Genomic DNA, 25,347 nt, shown 5'->3' with positions numbered 1-25,347 from the left:
CCACGGGTAATTAGTGCGCTCTATAAATGTCTTTGATTGATTGATTGATAAGATGCTGTATGATTAACCAGATGGCAGTCAAGAATAAGAAGGATCATCAACAACTGAATGAGTTGGAACTCCAGATTAAAAAACTTGAAAGTACTCTTAAACATACTAGAGCAGACTTCTCCAACGAACAGCTTGTGAGCTACCAGTAGCTCAGCACCTACCTGCAAGTAGCTCTCCTGTGTTCAGCCTAGCCTACTAGTTTTTAAGCTTTTGTTTGGTTGAATTAATATACGTAAACCCAACATTGAAAAGTGTGTATTTGAGATGAAGATATGAATATTTTCAGAAATCATACACTGATGTTTGGAGAAAAATAGGTGAATCTTTAAAATATATTTACATCTGCTATTTGATTTAAATATCATGCAGTGTTGGGAAGACTTTTTACTAGTGTTGTTACCTTTTTTAACGCTGCTGCTGGAAACCATACCTGATGCACTGAGGTGATCATGTCTAATAATCTTGCATATAGTGGCCACTAATGTAATCTTGTGTGATGTGGTCACTATTACAACACTTATAATAGTAGCTCGGGGTGATTGTCACTGAACATAAGTAGCTCTTATTACAGAAAAGTTTGGAGACCCCTGTCCTAGAGGATTGACAGTACTGCCTCAACTAAAGAGTCTTGAATAATAGAATAGTAACGGAGCCCATAAGTGGGTGGCAGTTAGGAAGGCGGTAGAAATGATTAGTAAGAATAGGGCTAGTTCTCAGAAGTTTGGGAAAAATAAACTAAATGTCTCTGCCATTAAGACTCGGGTGAATCTTAATCTTACGTCTCCTGCGGCACTATTGGAAGCCTTTAAATCCATCTATGAAAAGCTGTATCACCCCATAATCCCATTAAAATAGAATCCCTAAACCTTCCTAGATAAACTTTCTCTTCCAAAACTAAACAAAGAATCATCTAGAGATCTTCCTAATAAACCTTTAACGCATGCTGAGATAGTAAAGGTCATTCAGGGATTCAAATCAGGAGATGACCCAGGGTCGGATTGTTTTGCATGTAAGTTTTACAAGACATATTCTTCCTCTCTCCTCATACCTTTACACAACCTGTTTTCACACTTTGCCAAAAAGGATAACACCCAAGACTCTGCCTCTATGGCGGCAATAGTTGTGATTCAAAAAGAGCTTTAAGATCCTTTACACGCCAAAAACTACTGACCAATTTCTTTACTACATTTAGATTGTAGAATCTATGCTAAGATATCGGCCAACAGATTACAAAATGATCTTTATCTTTTAATTCACCCAACACAGACAGGATTCCTTAAAGAACGAATAGGCCGTGATAATATCAAGACCTTCTGTCACTTCCTCGTTAAAGCCAAATTGATAAACTCCCCCGCTGCAGTCATAGCTGTGGATACACAAAAGGCTTCAAATAACGTCTCTTGGACCTTCCTCAGCGCTGCCCTTGGTAAATTCAAGATGGGAAACTATTTCATCCATATGACGCCAGCTCTCTACTCTAATCCACAAGCTGCCGTCAGAATCAATGGCTACATGTCCCAACCTTTCAAACTATACCAAGGTATGAGACAAGGGTGTCCTCTCTCACCCATCTTATTCGTGCTGGCAATTGAACTGCTTCTGGACGAGCTAAGAGCTAACACAGACATTAAAGGAATTCCTTTTAGATCAGGCCCACAAAAAGTAGCAGTTTGTGCAGATGATGTGCTCATCTTTTCAGAGGACATTGATTCAGCATTACCCCCTATGATTGAAGCCATATCTGAATATGCATACGCATCTAGATAATCTCTGAACAAAGATTAGGCTGGGGTCTTCACACTTAACCCCATGTGTCTCTCCTCGATCTAGCATACACGTCTATAAGACTGCATTTAGCAGCAATCTCTGCATATCTGGAAAACAGAAAACCTCAGTCTATTTTTTGCATACCAGTCATAAAAGTATTCATTGAGGGATTCAAAAGAGCAATTCCACAATGAACACCTCCTGTGCCATCATGGAATTAAACATTGTGTTAACATAATTAATGTCTACACTATTTGAACCTATGCATAAGTGCAAAATACAGTTTTTTCAACATGTAAAGTGGCTTTCTTTTATTTATTTGGAGCATTTTATATAGCGCACAGATACCCCAACGGGGTGTCCCGGCGCTTCTGTGGGTAATGAGACTGTGACTGGCTCAGATGGATCTAACAGAAGAGATAGGTTTTTAGAGCTCTTCGGAAGGGGAGTTCCTCCTGGATGGTCCGGATGGTCAAAGGAAGTTTGTTCCAGTGGGTGACGGCACAGACTTGGAATGTTTTTCCCCCAGAACGAACTATTTTAATTCTGGGGGTAGTTAGGAGATGTTGAGAGCTGGAACTGAGAAGTCTGGTGTTGCTGTAAGGACGGAGGCATGAGGATAGGTATGCAGAGCCTTTTCCCTTGACAGCCCGGTGGGCTAGGGTAAGTGCCTTAAATTCCGCCCTTTTGTGAACTGGAAGCCAGTGTAGCCTATGCCGGTGGGGAGTGATATGTTCACGAAAAGGGAGGCCGGAGACCAGACGAACAGCAGCGTTCTGGACTGTCTAGAGACGCTGTTGAAGGCCCAAGTGAAGTCCGAGGTACAATCCGTTGGCATAATCCAAATGGGAGGTGATCAGAGCCTGCACGATTGTTTTCCTAGTATGACTGGCAAGGACTTTTTTATCATCCTCATCTTCGAGAAGCAGGCAGCGGATACCATCTGAATTTGTTTTTGGAAAGAAAGGTTGGCATCCCAGATTACCCCGAGGTTTTTAACTGAGTCTTTAGGCGAAGGAGGTGCGCTCAGTTCGAGGTGCCACCACAAGTTGGAGTCCAGAGGTGCGGGCTGGTGGAAAAATATGACCTCGGTTTTACCGGCGTTAAGCCGGAAGGAGTTGTTATCCATCCAACTTGCGATGTTGCGGAGACAGTTTTTCAACGGGTCAAAGGTGGATTGGGATGGGGAGTCATATGAAAACAGTAGCAGTATGTCGTCAGCGTAAGAAGTGGCCTTGATTCCAGATTTAGCGATGATCTCGGCCAGGGGGGAAAAATAAACGTTGAATAGAAGGGGGCTAAGTGAGGAGCCCTGAGGGACTCCCCACCTGAGCGGACGGCTGTCCGAGGTAAATGGGGGTGTGACTACTGCCTGTGTCCGATTGGATAGAAAGGAAGCAAAACCATTCCAGGGCCTTGCCTTGGATGCCTTTTGCTTGCAGACGGTCAAGGAGGAGGGGGTGGGAGACGGTGTCGAATGCTGCCGACAGATCGAGCAGCACCAACACCGCTCTTGACCCCTCGTCCAGCTTCCATCGGATGGCATCAGCCATCTCAATGAGGGCGGATTCGGTGCTATGACCGGGTCTGAATCCGTGCTGTGAGTTATGGAAGGTATTTACAACAAGGGGTGGTGAGGGACAGAGTCTCTGAATTAAACAGAATACTCTCACCCAGTCAAGAGATCAGGGCTAGATCCAACACCGTTTTTTAGCTCACTGCACCATCCCAGTTTCAGAACCTGGCTGTATGCAAATTAGTCTGTTCCTGTCCCAGTGCATGATGGGAACAGGGCAAACCAAACTACAAAAGCCAATTCTTACACTGGGAAGGAAACAAGCTACCGGGGACCGGTTTCTGGCATTTCAGCCTCTTCGGCCCGGCTTGCTTGAATCCTGATGGTGCAATGAGCAAGGGACTCACATCTGAGCCTTTTGCTTGCAGACGGTCAAGGAGGAGGGGGTGGGAGACGGTGTCGAATGCTGCCGACAGATCGAGCAGCACCAACACCGCTCTTGACCCCTCGTCCAGCTTCCATCGGATGGCATCAGCCATCTCAATGAGGGCGGATTCGGTGCTATGACCGGGTCTGAATCCGTGCTGTGAGTTATGGAAGGCGCCGTGGGTTTCCAAGAAGTTGGCCAGTTGCCGTTGTACGAGTTTCTCGAGTGTTTTAGCTGGGGCGGGCAGCAGGGAGATGGGTCGGTAGTTAGCTGGTTCGGTAGGGTCTGCATTCGCCTTTTTAAGTATGGGCACTAGTCTGGCGTGCTTCCAAGAGTCGGGGTAGATGCCAGTCTGGAGGGAGTCATTCCATATCTCATTTAAGCTGGGGTTGAGCAGGGGGGCTAGGGATTTGTACTGTTTTGGCGGCAAGGGGTCCATGGGGTAGCCAGATTTGCATTTTAGTAGTTCTGCCAGAGATTGCTCCGGGGTGATCACCTCAAAGTTAGAAAAGACATGAATGGAGTTAGAGCTAGCTATGCATGTTTCGTGACTGACAGAGTTAGTCTTGCTGGGAAAGGAGTTCTGAATAGTAGCCATCTTATCTTCGAAATAGTTAGAGAGACGATCACAAAGGGTCTGGGACACCGGGGTTTGACGCTTGAGGGCTAATGGGTCAGTGAAGGTTCTAACAGTATTGAAGAGCCTTGTGCCCCGGTGATTTTCTCCTCTAGATGGATTCTTTTGTGATCAATGATTTTCTTCCTGTATTCTTTAAGGGCAGATTTATATTTGAGTTTACTGTTTGGAGAGTAAGATCGTCTCCAGCATCTCTCTAGTTGTTTACAGGCCGATTTACATTTGCGGAGCTCATCCGAGTACCAGGGAGCGGAAGGGGTGGCTCGGGAGGATTTCATAGGCCTGATAGGTGCTACAAGATCGATAGCAGAGGAGATCCAGTGATTGAATTTGGACAGTCTGGTATCTAGGTCTGAAGCCTCCTCAAAGACAAGCAAGGTCAGGTGAGTGGCTAGGTTGTCAGGGGAAATCATACTCCAGTTGCGGCCCACTGGATTATGTGGGGGACTAGATCGAACCTGATGGCCAAACGAGATGGTAAATGGGATCATATAGTGATCAGACCAGGTTACCGGAATGGGGGCACTTGAGGAAATGTCGGTTAAATTAGTGCAAATAAGGTCCAAGGTATGTCCTGCCTTATGAGTGGGGCCTGAAATTATTTGGTTTAATCCACCATCAGATAAGGTGGAAAGAAAATTAACGATGGTGGGGTCTTCGGCGATGTCTACGTGAAGGTTGAAGTCCCCAATGACGGAGAAGTTGGCTTAGCGGGTAGAGGCTTGTAAGGCAAAATCAAGGAGAGCCGGAAGATGGGTAATTTTAGATTTGGGAGGGCGGTATACTAATAAACCTAAGTAGGTGCAATTGGGTGCTAATTTGATACAGAAAGGTAATGCCTCGATACAATCTATTTGAGAGTAAGAGAAGGAAGAGATGGACCAGATTGATCTATAAATTATGGCCACCCCTCTAAAGAATGGATATTCTGTCTGTTGGCGCACAAGATCTTATATTCTGGCGGAATGGCGAGGCAAAGAGCAGGGTTGGTTTCTTCCTCTAACCAGGTTTCAGTGAGAAAAAGCAGGTCCCACTTATTATCCTCTAACTATTGAGCTACGTCTAGAGAGTGTTTCACGAGTGAGCGGCAGTTGATCAAGCCAGCTTTAATGAAAATTTTCTTGGGGGCCGGGTGACGGGTGGAAGCCTGTAGAAGATGACAAGGTGTCGGGGGGGATGATGTCTCTATTTTGTGCACTACAAGGTTTGTAGGGTAATGACACAGGCTCGGAAGAAGCGGTGGGCGCATAGCAACACTTTTTTAAGTTGAGATAGAGTAGGGCTTCCCTACCGTAGGAGATAATGGAGGAGAGGCGAGGTGGAGCAGAGATTTGGCTTGTCGCGGCCGCGTCCTGGTCGCGGACGGACGCAGACGGGCAGGACTCTGGCACGACTCCGGCACGCATCCGGTGCACCCGCTGATCGCGTCCGCTGCGCGGAGGCATGTCCTTCCCTTTTTATGCTGGCCACTAGGAAGCGTCAGACGCTTCCCACACCTAAGATGGCTTCTTTGTTGCAATTGCATCACTAAGAAGAGTAAGTAAAATACATGCACTAACTATTTAGGAACCTTTTTTCTAAGTATTCCGAGACAAAGTTAGACAATGCATAAACCTAAAGTATCACCTTTCCATTGAAATCGTGCATTAGAACATGCACATTGTTTTGAGGTGGAGGAGGAGATCTGATGCACAGATCAGTCAACCATAAAATACTTCCTCGAGAAAAACAAATTGCAGAGTCCAGGCCCATCACTAGATGGCAGGAGTGGGCACAGCATGTGCATGTGCAGCACTAAACGCTTCGAATAGATGCTTACAGGGTAAATATCATACTCCTTATTGCACAAAAGAGCAGAAACTGAGGCAAACGTTCATGGGGTTATTAGTACCACCTAGTTTACCTGCATGTGAGAATGCCAAAATAGTAGTTTCAACTGTGCTATTCCAATGGCTAATCAAAAGTAAGTAGTTTGCAGCACTGCACCCTGATAGTTGGTATGTTGGTGTTCCATTGTTTTGAGCCTTGCATTTCTAGGCATCTGCCCAGACTTTCAAGTTTGTGATTTGGCTGGGAGACGTGGAAGAACAAAGAATCAAATGCAATCTACCAATGTATTTATTTATCCTGGGCCCTCATTCCAGAACCCTCTGGGTGTGGAACATGGAACTTTAATTTTGATTCTCGCCTACTCAGCATAATGCTCATTTGTGTCTGTCAGATACAGTTCATTTTCTTCCAGTTGATTGCCAACTTTACTGTTTGATTTGATGTGCCTCGCTACTTGTCAGCAAGATTTTAACAATAACTTATGGAAATTGCATTACAATGATCAACTTGGCCATATCTAGTGATCGGAAAATTATCGCTTAGTGCTTCATCGAGTGATGGGTTAATGTCAGATCCCCGTTTACTTGAAAAACTGATCTGTGAAATAATTAAAGTGGTGTCTGAATGTATCTTTAATTATAAAAGGTATTCTTAAGTAGGAGAGCTTCACGCTCCTCTAATTCAGTAATCGTAATCCTTGTAGTACACCTCATGAGTCTTTTAGCTGTTAATTCAACGCCTTATTTTGATTAGTTGGTTCTAAATGTCAGCTATTGGTTCAGTCATATTCATGGTAATGTTTCCAGTCCATTAATTTACAGTCTTAAGCAGAATATTATGCTCTAACATGTTTGGGTGTTCATGTATTTACCAGTTGCGTATGCTCACAATAATGTGTGAAGTAACATCCTCATCCTGCAGGTTTGTGAGATCTTTCGCCAGCTTCCTGAACTAGTTAGCAAATGTTTGAAGGTGGGGAGGGGAATCTCTGAAAGATTGCCTTTTGCATAGGAATGGAATTAGATTGTGTTCTAACTATTGTTTTTTTAATTATCTTGGATTCAAAGATTTGTTTTTTGGTGTTGCAGTGATACGATCTATCTTACAGCTTCTGGATGGGTTATCTTGTGATACATTTGCAATTTTCCCCCAAATGAGTTTTTGCCTTATTGATGTCGTGTCCAAAAGGCGCCAGATGTATTTTCTTCACTGTTCCATGGTGATGTCTTATTAGATATTTCAAAACATCCTGTCTGTTATGTGCGCCTTTCCACATTCCAGCCTTTCTCTCTTCCCCCTTATGTGGCTAACTTCCTATTATTAGGAAACAATTAGAGAGAGAGGGTAGGAGGCACTCTTAGTCCCCCGGGTTGAATATATCAAACAAAGAAAGAGTGTCATGCGCAAAGAGGTCTGTGTTAGAGCACAGAGGCAAAGACTGTAAGAAATGCCCTTTTATGGACACAGTGGAAACCTTTTAGGGATTTTTTAGAAGCCCTCACTCACCAACCTGGTTGGTGACATGCTTCATCATCGGGCCCACCAGGAGAAGTAGTTTGTAGTATATTACCATCCCACATTTCAGTCCTTGTTAGGTCGAAGCCTGCGTTGCAGCACATGGGCTGCTGCAGGCAAAGAGATATTGTGAGCAGGGGATTTCAGTATTGCGTGAAGCCACGCCCCTTTTTTCTATTGGCCGGCCTCTCGAAACGGAGGCCTGCATTGGAAAAAGCTCCTGTTTAGCAGATTTGTCTGCTCTGGATACCGCCTCTCGAGAACTCCATGACCTGCCTTACGGTAGCCCGACAATATTTTTAGAAATATTGCCTTGACAACCATGAGGCAGGTCAGTGAGTCCCGGAGGGGCGGGATTCTGTATCCTGTTTTCGGCCCGTTTTTGTTTTGTTTTGTTTGTGCCGTCATTCCTGTGCTGGGCGGTGGAGGAGGTAGGGGAGAGGCGGTGCTGGTTTTAAATATATTTTCGCCCTCGTCCCTCTGACAAAATATATTTCTGTGAAGTGTATCTTAATGAAGACTGCAGCTATGATCATCTCTCTGCCTCGGAAAATTCACAATTACAACTTCATATCGTAGGGAGGCAAGGAAATCTGTTGGTGGCAGAAAAGACTGACAAACGTTAACTGCAGAAAGCGAAGCACATGCCTCTGCCAAACGACCGCCCTGAAATCCCTAGATGAGAGCGTCGTTGCTATATTGTCAAGGCAAATAGCAGCAGTAACCTTGTTCTCCCATATACAAGGCAGGCAATACGATGCGCAGCACGCCTAACAACTATTGCAAACGGCGCAAGAACAAATTAAAAACAGACATTCAAAACCATACATGCAGGAGGGAGCAGAGATGCTCTGAATACTTCACCTCTTAACACCGTACTGAGGACACGAGAGCTCCATCTGATTGCCGGCATGACTGTGCGTAGAATTCAAAGTAATACAGGTGTGAAAAAAAGAAGAGGTGACTGCAGCGCCGCCATGTTTTTGAGGGTCGGAATTGAAACAAGCCTGTATTTAGAGTTCCGATGATGGCAGCGTCCATATTGTAGTAGTCCAGGTTATCAAGACGTACGAATACGTTAAACAAAAATATCATTTTTTCACAATGAACCCCAATCATTTACTTCTGTATACGAGAGTTTGAAACATTTGGTAATACTCGTATAACAAGCACAAACGAGTATTGCGTTGCCAATATTATGAAACAGCAAGGAACTTAAGTAGCTTAATGTAATTAATCAGTACACATTTTCTTGAAATGTTAAAGTATGACTCTGTTTAAAGTCTGTTCATGTGTAGCATCTTATGTTTATACATACATGCATCCAAACTGGCCAGAATTTTTTAACCGAATCTAGGATTGATTTAAAGTTGTGTGGATGTTGCCTAACGGATAGAGAGGTCGACCTCGAAGCTGGAGAACTGGGTTCCGGTGTCGGAAGGGGCGTTCAACGTCCCGTGTTTCGGTGGCGAATCACTTAGTCTCCAGGTGCATAACAAAAACAAACATTGGCATAGCCAATAGGTCTCCCTTTTGGGACCTTTTAAGTATTTAGTTATGCAGCACAACATCCTTGGTGCAACAACATCAACTATTGTGGCTAAATACTTACCAGGTCCCAAAGGCGAGACCTATTGGCTATACCAATGCTTGTTTTTATTTTATTTTGTATCCCTGATAACAATTAATCCATAATGGTGATTGACCTGCCTCTAAAACATGTTTCTTTCTAGCCACGGTTTTGACATCCATGTTTCTTGTTCAGATTGTGGTTAACAACTGTTCCTGTCTGTGCTTAGTATGTGGTCTTCTGGCCTATTTTAATATGCATATTTGAGTCTTTTAAGGTTGGTATTGTGCTCCTGCCAGTCTATTTCGAATCTGCTTGAAATTCCCATCTGTATTTGACATTCTGAGCTTTCCATTCTCTGCTGTTTTGTGAGTTCCTTTATAATTGATATCCTTCGTAAATTCACATGTGTAGGGTGTGCTTTTTCCTTTTACTGTTTTTTGTGCTTCTCTTATGATGTCCCTTCTGTTTTTGATAAGCTTCTTCTGTTTGGAGTCCATACATCTGTTTGATGTTTTTGCCTCAAGTAAAGAGTAGTGAGACTCACATTTTCATGAATTTCTCTTCTAAATCTTACACAGGTAATTTTTTACTTGCTTTCATGATTGATTGTGCTTCTTAAGTTTTGTCGTGCTCCTTGTGCCATAGTGAAATGCTTCCTTCAAGTTTCGTAATCAGGGGGTTATCCTTTGTAGCAGTCCATCATAGGCATGCTTACTCTGGTTCCTCAATACGAATATTCATTGATGGATTTCCTCTCTGCCAAATTTCTTTATTTGCTTTGTGTTTTGGACTAGTTGTGTGGTTTGTGACAACAGCTTTCCATTGGTTGATTGTGTTGATGGTTTCACTGGGTGGCTCCACTTCTTTCTTTGGATTGGAGGTGGTAATCTCTGTAGTTGGGCATTTCCTTATTTTCACTAATATGCCTCCTCTGTCTGGAAAGGTATGAAATCAGTAATGTGGAGCCTACAGTTCCACTATAATTTACAATTGCTGATTACCATAAGGGTGGTCAAACACTTCTCCTTAGACTTGGTGTTAGTTTAGCAGAATAGTGTAGTAGTTGCGAGAAACAAATTAAAGAAGGATATCACTTTCTGTTTATGATGGATTGAGATGCTGTAGCTCTGGCATGTGGGCTTTTTTTAAAGTGTATAACAAAGTGGTTACTGTTTTAATTGTACTATATGTAGGGAAGCTGAATACGGCTGGATTTTAATACCTTGCTGTTATGGTTGCATTGTGATCAATATTATTATTTTTTTTTAAAGAGATGCCCCTTGCAACGTTAATTCTTTTACATCATTAAATTTTGTTGTCATCATTTTATCAAATTTCCCAAATATTGATTCTCTAGTAGATCTGTGTTTTATCCATCACTCTGCTGTGTGACAGAAGTGTTTTAGGTTTACGTTTTTGGCTGTAGGGTTGATTTTATTTATTTTTTTGCCATTTTTGTCACAGTGGTGATGGTGATTTCATAGTCAATTTTGAAGTTGTGCTTTGTTTCCTTTATTATGTACTTATTTTGTTTTATATGTGTGAGATGGGAGATTTTCCCATTTCTAACTCTTGCTGATTAATTTGTAACTTCAGTGTTGCAGATTTCATGTATTAAGTTTTCTATCACCAGTGTTGATGCTTCTATCTTCTGTGTAGAAGTTGAGAAATTGGTTCTGGAATGTGGTTTCATGTATAGTCTTGGTGGGTTTGGTAGTGTAAAGTGCATTTGAGCAGTGTTAGAAACTGCATTACATGTTATCTGTCACATACATTTTATCCAGATGTTATTTTTTCCTTTTTGTCTGCCCATGATCTTCCTTTTTCTGTTCTTTATTTCTCTTCAGGTCTGATTTCTCTTCATGTCTGATTTCTATAAGTTAGGCTGACTAATCTTACATTGCAGTAGTTACATTTACTCGGAGTTGGGTGCTGGAGTCTTCTATTTCTGTTATATCCAGTGTGCCCATGTACATACCCGATTACATGCTAAAGAAGGGTGCAAATCAGAGGTTCTTTCTCTGTTTCTCATTGGTGATTGCTCAGGATATCAGTGATTCATCCCTAAATTTGTAGTAGTGCCTGATGACTTCCTAAAAAAGTTCATGTTGGCGGCGGCCAGTGGTGAATGGCAGTCATTGGTTGGCTCCACGTGATACTTGTTTCTTTTGGACCGTTTGTTTCCCTTATAACTTGAGATTAAGGTTAGCTCTTCCTTTAAGAGCCAGGATGGGGAGGATTTAGAAGTAGTTACCTCTTGTTTCTAAGTCTGGGTTTATGTCATCCCTCCCTATTCTACATTCCTCTGTTGTTAAGTTTGTTTCCTGCTCTTGGAACTAGCATTTGCCAACTTGGTGAAAATGTTCTTTGGAATAAGGAACTCTGCTTTTCTTCGAATCTTCCAAAAAGTTGTCTTATCGCTACTAACTTTTTGTTTTAGAAAAAGTGGATTTAGACGCCCAAACTCTGCCTTGTAGTTGGTGATGATCTAAACTAATTACCTAAATGTGCATTTCCACCACCATTTCTGTTCCCCAAAACAAAAGTTTTTTAAAAAACGATTTTCCCTTTCTGTGATGTCTGTCTTTGCCTGTGGTTGTTACAGTTTAACATTGTAGTTTTAACCTGCCTGTGATTGGATATCTTATAACCTGTTTTGTGTTTTTTTTTCCTGCCCATGATTGCTTCCGTTTAACATGTTGAATTGTGGGATTTGCAGTCCAAACTCCTTAGTTTTTCCCTCTCCTTGTTGATGACTTTCAGTTTTCCCTCCAAATTTCTCTTTTGCTCTGTGCTAAGACCTGTATGTTGAAACAGTGCACCCCTAGCCACCATTTTGTGTTCACAAGCCAGTGAAATCAACCCCCCTGCCCCCGCCCCCCCGCAGCAACAGGGATATTCTACATCAGAGGGCACTTCTGTGAGCTGTTTTAACTGTTTACTAGGGACTGTGCACTTCGTTTTTTGGCCAGTAGAGGGAGTAAAGTTTTATTCAAACAGTATTGTTAGATTTCAAGTTAGTGAGGCCTTTACCTGCAAAAGTCCAAAGTGTGGATTGAGCCGGTCTGTCTCCTGGGAGATTCTGAACAGGAAAATCGGCTTCCAACTCCATGGCCAGCAAACATTGTCTGAGGTCGCTGGGACCTTATATGGTCTGATATTGTTTGGTACATGTGTACACTGATTGGTGGTTGTATCTGATGTTTCTATTGGATTAGGGTTAATGTCCTCATTGGTTGGGTATTTGAGTGTTCTGATTGGTTTCTGGGTCTGTGATTCAATCAATGTAGGGTTGGGAACACGGCTAGAGTTAGGATTTCTATTGGAAGTAGGGACTAGAGTTTCCTGTGTTATTGGTTGTTGGGACTAGGGCTAGGGTTAGACTTTTAACTGGAAGTAGCGATTAGGGCTTCTGGTGTGATTGGCTGCTGGACTGGTTGTGGGACTAAGAGTAGGGTTAGGCTTTGTATTGGAAGTAGGGACAAGGGCTTCCTGTGCCATTGGTTGCTTGGACTTGGGTTGGGACTACCGTTAGGGCTAGGGCCTCTATTGTACGTAGAGATTAGGGTTTTTGAACTGATTGGGTGCTTGAACTAGGGCCCCGATTGGCTGTAAGGTCCTGGTCTCCTATTGGTTCTAGATTTTTAGGGCTAGTGTTGTGATTGGATAGTGTTAGGGCTAGGGTTCTCATTGGCTGACGGGGTCACCTGATTACTAGGGCTATAAAAGGCCAGGCTTGGGGCGTCTCAGCCCGGGCGTTGAGGACAAGGGTAGTTGCCTGTTTCAGCCTGTTAAGGGTGGAGAGGACAAGCGTAGTTGCCTGTTTGAGCCTGATAGAGACTGGCCAGGGCCAGAAATGCTGCACAATATACATACCTCCATTATGCATCTATATACTTTCAATGTATTTATGGATCTATATATTTATCACTTTCTTCTAATTTAGCATTTCCAGTGCACTTCCCTATTTCTCAGCCTATACCATGCACAATATATCCTCTTAATCCACTCTCTCAATTAACCCCAAACCCCATACCACTACTATGATCCCCAAAATAACCCTTTCTAGACTCTCTCCTACTCTACCCTTCCTTGCATCATATTACACCTCTTTAACTGTACTGATTCCCCCAAAACAAACCTTTCTAAACTCTTCCCTCTTTTTTTTCTACCCCTCCCCAACCCTTCTCAATTCAAATAACTGACTAACATATCCACCACTAAAATTACTTTCATGTTTTCACCATGCTAATTCAACACTAATCCTGATGGGTTCCAGAGTAGCGTGCTACTTGTGCTTCAAAACCCCATCAGGGGTCGTAAGCGCTATATAAATACAAACCTCTTTCCCTTCACTATCCTGCCACCTACCCTTCTCTACCCAAATAACTGATAACAAATCCACTGCTCACATTACTTCATATTTTACTATACTAATTTTCAACCCTAATCCTTTGAGTTCCAGAGTGGCGTGCTACCCGCCAGAAAAGCTCTTAAACATCCATCAGGGGTTGCAAGTGCTATATGAATGCAAACCTTTCTTCCCCTTTTATCCCTCCGCTATCCTTCTCACTCCAAATAACTGACTAATATCCACCACTGAAATTACTTTCATATTTCACCATATTAATTCACCACTAATCCTTTATGGACTTCCTGAATAGCATGTTTCAACACCCCATCAGGGGTAACAAGCGCTATATAAATACAAACCTTTTTTTCATCCTCTATCCTTCTGCTATCATTCCAAATCCAAATAACTGACTTACCTATCCACCACTTAAAATGTACTTGCATGTTTCACTATACTAATTCAACACTAATCCTCTATGGGTCCCGGAGTAGTATGCTACCCGCCGAAAAAGCGCTTTGACGCCTCGTCAGGGGTTGTAAGCGCTATATAAATGTAATTACAGTACAATACAATAATCAATTCAGGCAGTTGATTCCATCAACATTTTGCTCTTAGTTAACGTAATGGGAATATCAAAGAGTTTCACGTGTGACTTCTTGTTGAGGTGAATTTAATTTACAGAAATTCTTTTTCTTAAATACCTTATCTTGTAAAGGGAATAGCTCCTTGGAGGTGGTTCCTATAAGTTTGTGCTCAGGGCCCCCACATACCAGTTCTATTTTGTTCGAGGCATGTGGGCTGCTGAATTCATATCTGTGCATAGATCGCCGCCTAGTGTTTGGCCCGTATGATTGCACATTGTTGTCCTGGAAGAGTCTTCGAAGTATCACGAGATAGGTGGCTCCTCCCCTGGACTACAGTGTGCATGGGCATCCTCTCCATCCCCAGATTGTTTTTTTCTGCCATTGAGTTCGGATGTACTTTCTCGACTCCAGTTCGGAAACTTTGTTATAACTCTTTACTAAGGCCAAAAGGCCTTCGAGCGTCGGTATTGTCTCGTTCGGTGCCTATTTTTCTCCAGTTCTTCGAACAGGACGTCGAAGGCAACTTTTGACTTTCGACACAGAAGCCCAAACTACGACGACGATGGACCGGAGTCCGTTCAAACGATGCCCCGTCTGCAACTCTAAATACCCTCACATTGATGTGCACCCAGTGTGCAATAAATGTTTATCCTCGGACCACGACGAGGCCAGCTGTATGGCCTGCTCAAAGTTCCGGTCGAAGAAAACGCTTCGAGTTCGACACGCAGCAAAACAGTCAGCGCAGAAGTCGGCGCCCGAGCCGGACAACATCTTCGAGGCAGTTGACGAGGAAGGCTCAGGGGAGGAAAATGCTGACCAGCAGTCTGACCCAGCGTCGGAGCATGACTCCAACTTTGATGTGGACGAAGACGATGAGGACTACGTCCATGAAGAAGACGTCGTCGAGGTAGGGGACGACGCAGAGGCCATTGGGGCCGTCGATGACGACTCCAGTGATGAGCCAGGCCCAACCGCAGTTGCGGGGTCTTATAATGACAATACGCTCCCTACGGCTCAGGTCGAGGCATCACCGGAAGGCCTTAGCCAAGATCTATCTTCACATTCTATAGCCCCGCGTCCAGGCCCGGCTAAGAATACTTCAAAGGAGCCATCGTTCGATCTTTCAAAATCGAAACCGAAACCTACAGAGCCAAAACCGAAACTGCTAAAAGTGGTCATCGGATGGACGTCATCAAACACATTGACACCAAGGGGGCGCCGCCTCGAAGACCGGGGCGCAGAAGCCAGGCTCTACAGTCAAGCACGTCACCTCGACACAGTCGACGTCGACGCCCAAGCATGGCGACAAGAGCAAAAGTCTCCAGGCCAAAAAGGCTGTCGAACCGAAGATTTCAGCGTTCAAATCGCTACTGAGCAAAGCTCTCGAGTCGAAGACCAAACCCGACCCGAAACAGCAGATTGCATCGACGCCCAAGGCCGTACATGTTAGACACCGTGAGCTTGAGTGGACGCAAGGAAACAAGCATGCTAGTGAGCCGCCGAAGCAGCTCGGATCGAACACTATGGCAAGCTTTAAGAAGGTCGGCTCGTCCACGGGTCACCCTCCAATTAAATGCGGTCTTCCACCAACGGCTCGACCCAAACATCTCGAGAGCACAAAAGCACTGACACATCCAAAAGAGTGTCCGCGCCTTCAAAGTCCACTCCTGAGGGGGGTTATGTTCCAAGAACCCTCGTATGACAACCAGTCGAAGCTCTTCATCGACTCGGAATCTGGCAGGCTCACCATCCATAAACGGAAAATCGCACCAAAACATCCCTTGGAGGCGTACAAAATCCCTCTTAAAAGGAAAAAAGACTCAACCACCTCACCAGTTCTCTTTGAACATGTTGAGAGTTATTCACAACAAGTTGCATATTCTCCAGCGCAAAGCGAGGCGACGTGGGTGATGAATACGGTCAGATGGCATTCACTTATCATACTGACACTGACCAAGAAGAACCTCAGCAATGGACTGATGCTGCAGACCCTGATGATCCACAAGCTGCACCGGACATTCAATCTTACAATGTCAAAACCTCGCCTACTGAAGACACGGCGGCGTTTGACGCTTTAATAGAAAGGGCAGCCCTCAACCATGACGTGGAAATGCACGCAGAACCAGTGGAAGAAGATTTCCTATTTGATACTTTCTCCACCTCTGAAAAATCGGCAAAAACATTGCCTATGCTGAAAGGAGTCCTCAAACATGCTGCAGACATTTTCAAACAGCCCACAAAGGCAAGGGTTGGCAACCCAAGGATTGAAAAAAAGTATAGACCTGCGCCTCTGGACCCTACCTACATCAAGGGCCAGCTCCCATTGGACTCCCTCGTAGTGGCCAATGCTCGCAAGAGGGCAAACTCGCAAACTAGTGGTGATGCTCCTCCTCCGGACAAAGAATCAAAGATCTTGGAGGCTTCAGGAAAGCGGGTGGTAGCACAGGCTGCTAATATTTGGAGGATTTCAAATACACAGGCCCTATTGGCTAGATACGATAGGGCTCACTACGACACATTAGAACAGCTGTTGCAACACCTGCCTAATGTTTACAAAGAGGGAGCAGAAATGATCATACAGGAGGGAAGTTAATTTCTAATGCATCCATCAAATGTGCACTGGATGGGGCAGACACAGCAGCTAGGGCCATTAACACAAGTGTAATTTCGAGACGTCACGCCTGGCTCCGCATCTCTGGGTTTAAACTAGAGATTCAAACAACTTTGTTCAACCAGCCAGTTAACCCTGACTTCCTTTTTGGTCCCGATGTAGACACGACCCTCGAAAAAAATTAAAAAGGACACAGACGGCAAAATCCATGGGGGCTCTGCAGTCACAGCAGTTTCCGGGCAGTTCCTTTCGTCGCTCCGGTAATAGGGGAGCCTCCAGAGGACAAGCTTTACAGCAAGCCCAGTACAACAAAGGGAGCACTCAAACCACCTATACAAAAAGTAACAGGGGTGGATATCGTGGGAACAGCACCAAGGGCAGAGGACGTGGAAATAACAATGCCAGATCCTCCTCTCCCAACAAACAGTGACGCCTTGTCACTGCCCCCGACCATTTAACACCTGCCGGGGGAAGACTCCAGCAGTTCCTGCCAGTCTGGGAAGGCATTACCACAGACAGGTGGGTGAGACCACTTATCCAATACGGCTATTGTCTAGAACTAACCTCCACTCCCCCAACCTACCCCCAAGGCACCGTTCTATGTCCGCAGAGCACATGCACTTATTGCAGCAAGAAGTAATCTCCATGCTGCAAAAAGGGGCAATAGAACTCGTGCCTGTAAAAGAGCAAGGTACAGGGGTGTACTCTCTGTACTTCTTAATCCCAAAAAAGGACGGTTCCCTGCGGCCCATTCTAGGCCTCAGACCCCTCAACCAATACATACTGTCAGAACACTTTCATATGTTAACCTTACAGCAGGTCCTGCCATTGCTCAGTCAGGGCGACTTCCTAGCAATCCTGGACCTCAAGGATGCATATTTCCACATTCCCATTCACCCAAGTCATAGGAAATATCTCAGATTCACCATCAACAACCAGCATTACCAATTCAAGGTCCTGCCTTTCGGGGTCACCACTACCCCCAGAGTGTTCACCAAGTGCTTAGCAACTGTGGCTGCGCACCTTCGGAGACAGCACATCCATGTCTATCTCTACCTGGACGACTGGCTTGTTCAAGCAAAGTCAGCCCAGCAGTGTGCCAGCCACATGTCACGCACAATTCACCTCCTACACAGTCTAGGATTCTCACTAAACTACCAAAAGTCGCACCTTCAGCCCGCTCATGTGCAACAGTACCTAGGGGCGACAATAAACACTCTAACTGCAACAGCGCAGCCAAATTCTGCCAGAGCCAACAGCATGCAGCTGCTAATTCAGAAATTCAGGCCTCAACAATCGCTCCCAGCGCAAGTATTCATGGAGCTGATCGGTATGATGGCCTCCTGCATATTCATAGTCCCGCACGCGAGGCTACACATGCGTCCCCTTCAAGAATGCTTAGCACGACAGTGGAACCAGGCTCATGGGCATCTGAAAGACCTAGTGTTGGTGACCGGTCGTGCATACATCTCTCTGCATTGATGGAACACACAAAACCTGTGCAGGGGACGACCGTTCCACGAGTCTGTCCCACAAGTAGTGCTGACAACGGACGCATCTCTCCAGGGCTGGGGGGCGCATGTCCTCCATTATACTGTGCAAGGACTATGGACGGCACAACAGCAAAAGATGCATATCAATCTTTTGGAGCTGGTGGCAATCTTCATGGCAATGAAAGCGTTCAAGTTGCACCTGTGCAACAAGGTCGTGTTGATCCGGACGGACAACATGACTGCCATGTATTACATCCAGAAACAGGGAGGCACACACTCCCCGCAGCTATCTCACCTAGCCCAGAGCATGTGGAAGTGGGCCATCCAAAGGAACATCTTCTTCATGGCGGAACATCTCCCGGGCAAGGACAACCAGATGGCGGACCTGCTCAGCAGGCACAGTCATCAGATGCACGAGTGGGAGATTCACCCCTCAGTGCTCCAACCATATTTCCAGCAGTGGGGTCATCCAGAGATCGACCTCTTCGCCACAAAGGAGAACGCAAAATGCCAAAACTTCTCCGCCAGGTTCCCACACCCGCAGTCTCAGGGCAATGCGATATGGATGAACTGGTCAGGCAGATTTGCATACGCTTTTCCCCCAGCTCCGCTCATACCGCTAGTGGCGCGCAAACTGCGGCAGCACTCCATGACGCTCATCCTGGTTGCTCCAACGTGGGCACGGCAGGCTTGGTACACCACGTTCCTGGAACTTTCAGTGGTGCCTCACCAACGGCTGCGCCTCACGCCCAGTCTCCTCACTCAGAGCCATGGAGACATTCAGCACCCAGATCTGCAACAGTTGAGCCTTGCGATTTGGCTCCTGAGGTCAGAGTTTGGCTACCTCAACTTGCCCCCTGACTGTATGAACATCATCAAAGAGGCAAGGCGACCTACAACTAGGGCGTGCTATGCAGCCAAATGGAAACGTTTTGTCATCTACTGTTCCAATAATGACAATAATCCGCTAGATGCGTCCACACAAAACATCATATGTTACTTGCTGCATCTATATCAATGCAATCTAGCGTATAGTTCCATTAGAATACATTTGGCCGCCAGGGCAGCTTATCTTCAAAACAGGCAGCATCTTTCCCTCTTCAAAGTGCCTGCCATTAAAGCCTTCTTGGAAGGACTCAAAAGAGTGATCCCTCCCAGACACCCTCCTTCACCTGTCTGGAATCTAAACATTGTTCTTACCAGGCTCATGGGGCCACCCTTTGAGCCTCTTCATTCTTGCGAGATACAGTTTCTTACATGGAAAGTGGCTTTTCTGATAGCCATCACATCGCTACGAAGAGTTAGTGGGCTTCAAGCACTAACAATTTAAGAGCCCTTCCTACAAATTCATGCTAATAGGGTAGTGCTACGCACCAACCCCAAATTCATGCCTAAGGTGGTCTCGCAGTTCCACATTAATCAAACCATAGAACTGCCAGTTTTCTTTCCAAACCCAGATTCAGTGGCAGACCGGGCACTGCACACCTTAGATGTTAAAAGAGCTCTCCTGTATTACATCGACAGGACAAACGACTTTAGAAAGACTAAACAACTGTTTGTTGCCTTCTCCACACAACAAAAAGGCAACCCTATTTCCAAATCAGGTATAGCCAGATGGATTGTTAAGTGCATACAAATCTGTTATCAAAAAGTTAAACGCACTTTAACAGTTCCCCCAAGAGCGCATTCCACACGCAAGCTAGGGGCATCCATGGCTTTCCTAGGTAACATTCCTTTAGAGGACATATGTAGAGCAGCCACATGGTCCACCATACATTTACCAAACACTACTGCGTAGATGTACACTCCAAGCAGAAAGCCGATGTGGGACAGGCTGTTCTCAGAACTGTCTTTCAGACTGCTGAAGCTGACAATGTGCAATCATCCGGACCCAACACTAGGCGGCGATCTATGCACAGATATGAATGTCAGCAGCCCTACATGCCAAGAACAGATGCATACTGGTAAGTAGCATATTCCATTCTTACGTGGTGGCAGAACAATGGTTCCCTGAGACTATGGAAGATATGCTTGGCCTGGAAAATATTATTTCCTGACCTGCCATTGATTAAGACTGTACATTACAAATTGAGTTTGATGGTTGCTCCCAAATGTTTTTTTATGTCTTGATGATGACCTGACGAATCTATAAGGCCCACAGATGCAACCCCTGCATAGGAGTTGTCCCCCTGTGCACAGCGTAAGAAACCAAGTATGTGGTTTAATTATGTTGTGAAAAAAATAAAAATTGTCATGCAACCAAGTAGATTGTATAAGGTCTAAACACCTTCACCACTCTGCTTTGGCAAATCAAGAGGAAGCATATACTGCATTCTGAACTTGTTATTATACAGACCCTCTGTTATGTATCTTTTTTTGATTGTTGTGTGTAACCGTGTTAGGAACCAATTGTGTATTGTTTTTTGTGAGATTCATGTTTTATACAAATATTTGCAATGAGAACCAAGTTTTCAACAAAAATCTGTTGTGGGTACCACACTTCTTGTCCTTCCATTGGATGTATGTCAGGAGTAATTCTGTCAGTGTTATTAGTGTTTTCCTTTCCTTTTTAGGTCAAGCAGACCTAAAAAGCATGCGAAGCATGCTTTGTCTGTTCGACATCTTTTGCTGGCGTGTCTGGGGGAATGTGAGACAGCGATCGCCCACGCGCCTCGCTGTCTCAGATTCCTCCTCGAGGGCGCGCACGTCGCCGTGCACATCCCCTGCCTGCCCATCACTCTCAATCACACACAGCCACACTCACGCATGCGCGCACACACACACATACACCCACGCAGGCACAATGCATACACACACACACACACGAGCGCCCATGCATGCACGCACATACATACATGCAGAGACACCCCCCGCACACATACACACACGAGAGCACTGAGGCCCCCCCAGCCCTTTGGAACTTACTGGGCCAATCTCGGGGACTCCACTCGCAGCACGCTCCTTTCCCGGGGCACCCACTTGGTCAAGGGAGCCCCGCAACACTAACGCAACCTCCTGCTGGCGACCCCGGGGCTCTCCACCGCTCACAGGAGCCCCGGGCCGCAAGACGGATTTACGCCTCCTGCCTCCTCTTCCGGTCTGAACGCGGCCACGCCCCCGTCACAAGGCGACCTTGCCTGACTTCCGGTGCGGTGGGATTCACTGCTGGTTTTTAAAGCACTGAAGAATTAACTAATGTCCGCAGCGCAGTATTGTATAATGAAAACCAGCACATATCTTCAGTGACGCCTTGTTGTCAACTTGTTAATGCTAGTTTCTGTTGTGTCTGTGTGGACAGCGCCCGAGGAGTTAAAACGGGAGAGCTGGCTCAACTCTGTATTCAGGCATGGGTGCTGTCTCTACCTGGCACAGCGCCACCTATAGGCGAGATGCAGCAGGCGGCCTTATGACATCATGGAAGATTCTGAACTAGGGTCTGGGGACGCGCATGGGTCACGTGATGCGCCCGCCCCCTCCCCCGCGGGACCTAAGCTGAGACCGGCCGCTGCAGCAAGGACCGGACCTCAGCTGTCAGATCCGCGGCAGCCAGCGGAGAGCATTCATATCCCAGGACACGACCGGGCCCAGGAGACGCAGGTCCCGGCCCAGCAGAGACAGAACCCGGGCAGACAAGGGACCCCTTTTCCCGGTCACCAAAGTCGGACATCCCAGTTCCTGTGGTACACTGGCGGAGGGCAGCGGGACGCGGCCATGAAGATGCACTCCCCCTGGGCTCGCTTCTACTCCAACAGCTGCTGCCTTTGCTGCCATGTCCGCACCGGCACCATCATCTTCAGAGTCTGGTACCTGGTGAGGATTGCGAGGAGCTTTGCATTAGTGCTGCAGAGTGCTCCACCACCAAACACCTGCCATAATGTTGCCTTCTATTACACTAACGAAGCACCTACTGCAATAATGCAAAAAACTGTTACACTGATGCCTCAGCCCTTTCTTTACACTACTGCCCCAGCCTTTATTGCCATGTGTTGAACCTGTTGCGTAAATACGCAGTACAGTGAACTAATGCAGCAACCTATTTTGTTGCAGTATGTATATAGTGCTTACTTACTACCCTAATGTGAGGCGCTGCAGTGCTGATCCACACTGCTAGCACCCTCCACCGTGTAGGGTTTGTGGTGGTGGAATGTGTGTTGTCTTCGCTTTGAGCTTATATCAGATGTTTTTTCGGTTCGTGTGTGAGTGATCAGAAGTGCATATATTGTTATAGAGCGGTGTGAAGAGTGACTGGTGTGTGAGCGCGAGACTCGCCGTGGTGACGTGCTGGCATCTGTGATTGACTCAGCACGTTCCGTTATTATAAGTTCTCAGCAGCTGTGCCTAGTAATGAATTGTCTGACAGCATAGCTAGTCGGACCCAGCAGGAGTGGACAGTCTTAGAGTCCATGGGTGAAGCATCAGCATGTTGCTGCTGGCAAACCGTCTGCTGAGCACCACTTGTAATGATTTTCAGCATTTAAGGCATTTCAATAATCTTGTATTTAGGATTAGAAATAGATATTTATTTGAGTTGTATGAAAGCTAAGCTTTTACATTAATTACTATGTGTTCAAATGGTAACTCTCTCCTTTTAAACGCCACATTTGTGTTGTTCAGTTCAGTGTGAACCCAATGCATTTAATTTCGAGCAGTACCTGCTCTTTCTCAGAGGGCTCTTGACATAGTAAATGCTTACTCTACCAGTGCGTGCGTAAACAAGGCTTTTGCTCTTGTTGTAGCGTTCTTTTGTTCTTCGGGGTGTTTTTTGATGGAGTTCCTTGTGAGAATCCTTTGTTGGCCAGCACTGTGTGGCAGATCATGTTTTGACATTATGTGACTGTCCAGTTGGCATATAGTGGTTAGTTTATAGTGGTCTGGTTAGTTGCATCCCACTCACACGAGCAATCTCATGATTGCATAGCTGCCAGATATGGATTGTTATAGCTACTTGACATTTGGCGGAAGGACAATGTCCCTCTAGTCCTGGTGTGGTACCTGTTTCTGCAATCACATCGTAGCAGGTGACCGAGGAAGATTATAGCTGTGTGCCACGCGGTACTGGTGGTAAATTGCAGGTCCAGGCTCTAGCTTGGACCAGTAGCCCAGGATTTATTTCGGAAACAAGCAGGGTTTCACCTGTCGTCTGAATTTCTTCTGCTTCTGTATACTTTGTATTTTGCTTAGTGAGATGTTGCAGAGAATTTTTGCTTGGATCAATAGTGGTGAACCTATTATGGATTACAAATGCTATAGGTGTCACATTTGCGAAAGTTATAACTATTGGCATTGTAAATGACGAAGCCATTAATTTAACTATTTTCAATACCAACACATAAATAAAAAAAATTGTCATTTACAAGACCAATAGCTCAAACTTTCCTAATGCGAGACCTATTGCATTGCAAATGCCTGTTTCATAAATTATTTTCCCTGACTATTGTAACTGTTCCTTACTTAAAACCACGCATATTTATCTGCTAATGATTCAACAATTAGTTAATAATGTTTTGTTTGTTGGCTGAAATGCATTTGTTATTGTGTGAATTGTTGGATATCTTTTTTGAATGACTCCTGACCAAGGGCATTTTTTTTCTGTTCATCAAAGGCCTGTATTAAAACCCAGCCCCGACTATGAACGGTTGAAAGTACAGTGTACTAAGGCCATGTCCGACCTACAATCCCTGCAGAACCAGCACACCAAAACACTGAAAAGATGTGAAGAGGTTGCTAAGGAGGCAGATTTTTATCAGTAAGTGGCAAAAGGGTATCTAACATAGAAAGTATGTTAGTGCTTTCATAAATAGATAATGAAGGTACTTTGGCAGCAAGTAAGGACATTCAGAAACTCTCCAAGTGTGGTTATTTCAAATGTGAGATTCCTGTGTTCTAGCTTTGACTGTTTCATTGTTTCAATGTGCTAGGATATTCCCACCTATAGAGACAATTAGAATTCCAGGAATATTGACATTTTGTCACCATTCTTTTCCCTGTTAGAGCTAGATGGATCACAAATGGAAATAGTTGTTGAGATTTAATAAGAGATACTTGCCTAGATGCATCAACCTTTTTAGGAAGTGCAAACGGTGCGATTCGCAAAAATCGGCCTTTTGCACTTCCTAAAATGGTTTTTGGGATGCATCAAGCATTTTTGGAAAATCGCTTTTTTTTGCGAGTTCCAAAAATGCGATTGCTTTTAAGGAATCGCAAATTTGCGATTCCTTAAATGCAATGCATCATTCTCAAAACATTTGCGATTTTCAAAATTGCAAATGCAAATTAACACGAAGTTGAACTTCGTGGTAATTTGCAAAACTGTTTAAAAACGCACAAAAATGCATTTTTTAAACTGTTAAGTTACAGACACACATGTCCTTAGGACATGTGTGTATGTAACTTACATGTAAAAGTGCATTTCATAGATGCAGGGGGGGGTCCTTTGGACCCCCCTCTCCACCCTTGAAAGGCTTTGTTGAATTCCGATTTCAAATTGCGAATTCGCAATTCCCATTCATTCCTATGGGCATTTCAGCCCATAGGAATGAATGGGAATTGCGAATTCGCAATTTGAAACTCGCAATTTTATTGCGATCCGGTAAAAATTGCGATTTTTACCGAATCTCAATAAAATAGCGGAATTAATGATGCATTGCCATTTGCGATTCCTTATTTGCGATTCCTTATTTTTCGCAAATAAGGAATCGCAAATGACAACGTTGATGCATCTAGGGGACTGACATTGGATTAGATAAGATACTGACATCGGACTAGATAACTTTAAACTATGTATCCATTTGCACTGGCCAGCTATCTTAAATGCAGTTCCTTATGCCAAATAGCACAAAGGGACTAAAAATACCATTCTATGAAAGGTTATCTAATAGAGGAAAAGTACCCACAGGTGCCATTAAGAGTGATGCACCCATCTGTAAAATGGGAACCTGGAAATTTGCCAGGCATTAACATATTTAATATTGCCTTTAGCCGAAGCTTCC

The 25,347-nt window shown here is 44.8% G+C and overlaps 1 protein-coding gene across 8 annotated transcripts in view; it reads left to right on the top strand.

Annotated features, from left to right (window-relative positions):
* Window positions 1–25,347, top strand: part of DLG5 (discs large MAGUK scaffold protein 5) — a 1,254,082-nt gene that overhangs the window by 151,097 nt on the left and 1,077,638 nt on the right. For all 8 annotated transcript variants that reach the window (XM_086922111.1, XM_086922103.1, XM_086922109.1 and 5 more), the window contains one exon: window positions 23,961–24,104. In XM_086922111.1, coding sequence (XP_086778237.1) covers window positions 23,961–24,104 — 144 coding nt within the window. The remainder of the gene's footprint in view (window positions 1–23,960; window positions 24,105–25,347) is intronic.

This window comes from Lissotriton vulgaris, chromosome 5 (genome assembly GCF_964263255.1).
Source record: "Lissotriton vulgaris chromosome 5, aLisVul1.2, whole genome shotgun sequence".
Lineage (NCBI taxonomy): Eukaryota > Metazoa > Chordata > Amphibia > Caudata > Salamandridae > Lissotriton > Lissotriton vulgaris.
This window is presented reverse-complemented; position numbering and strand designations above follow the sequence as displayed.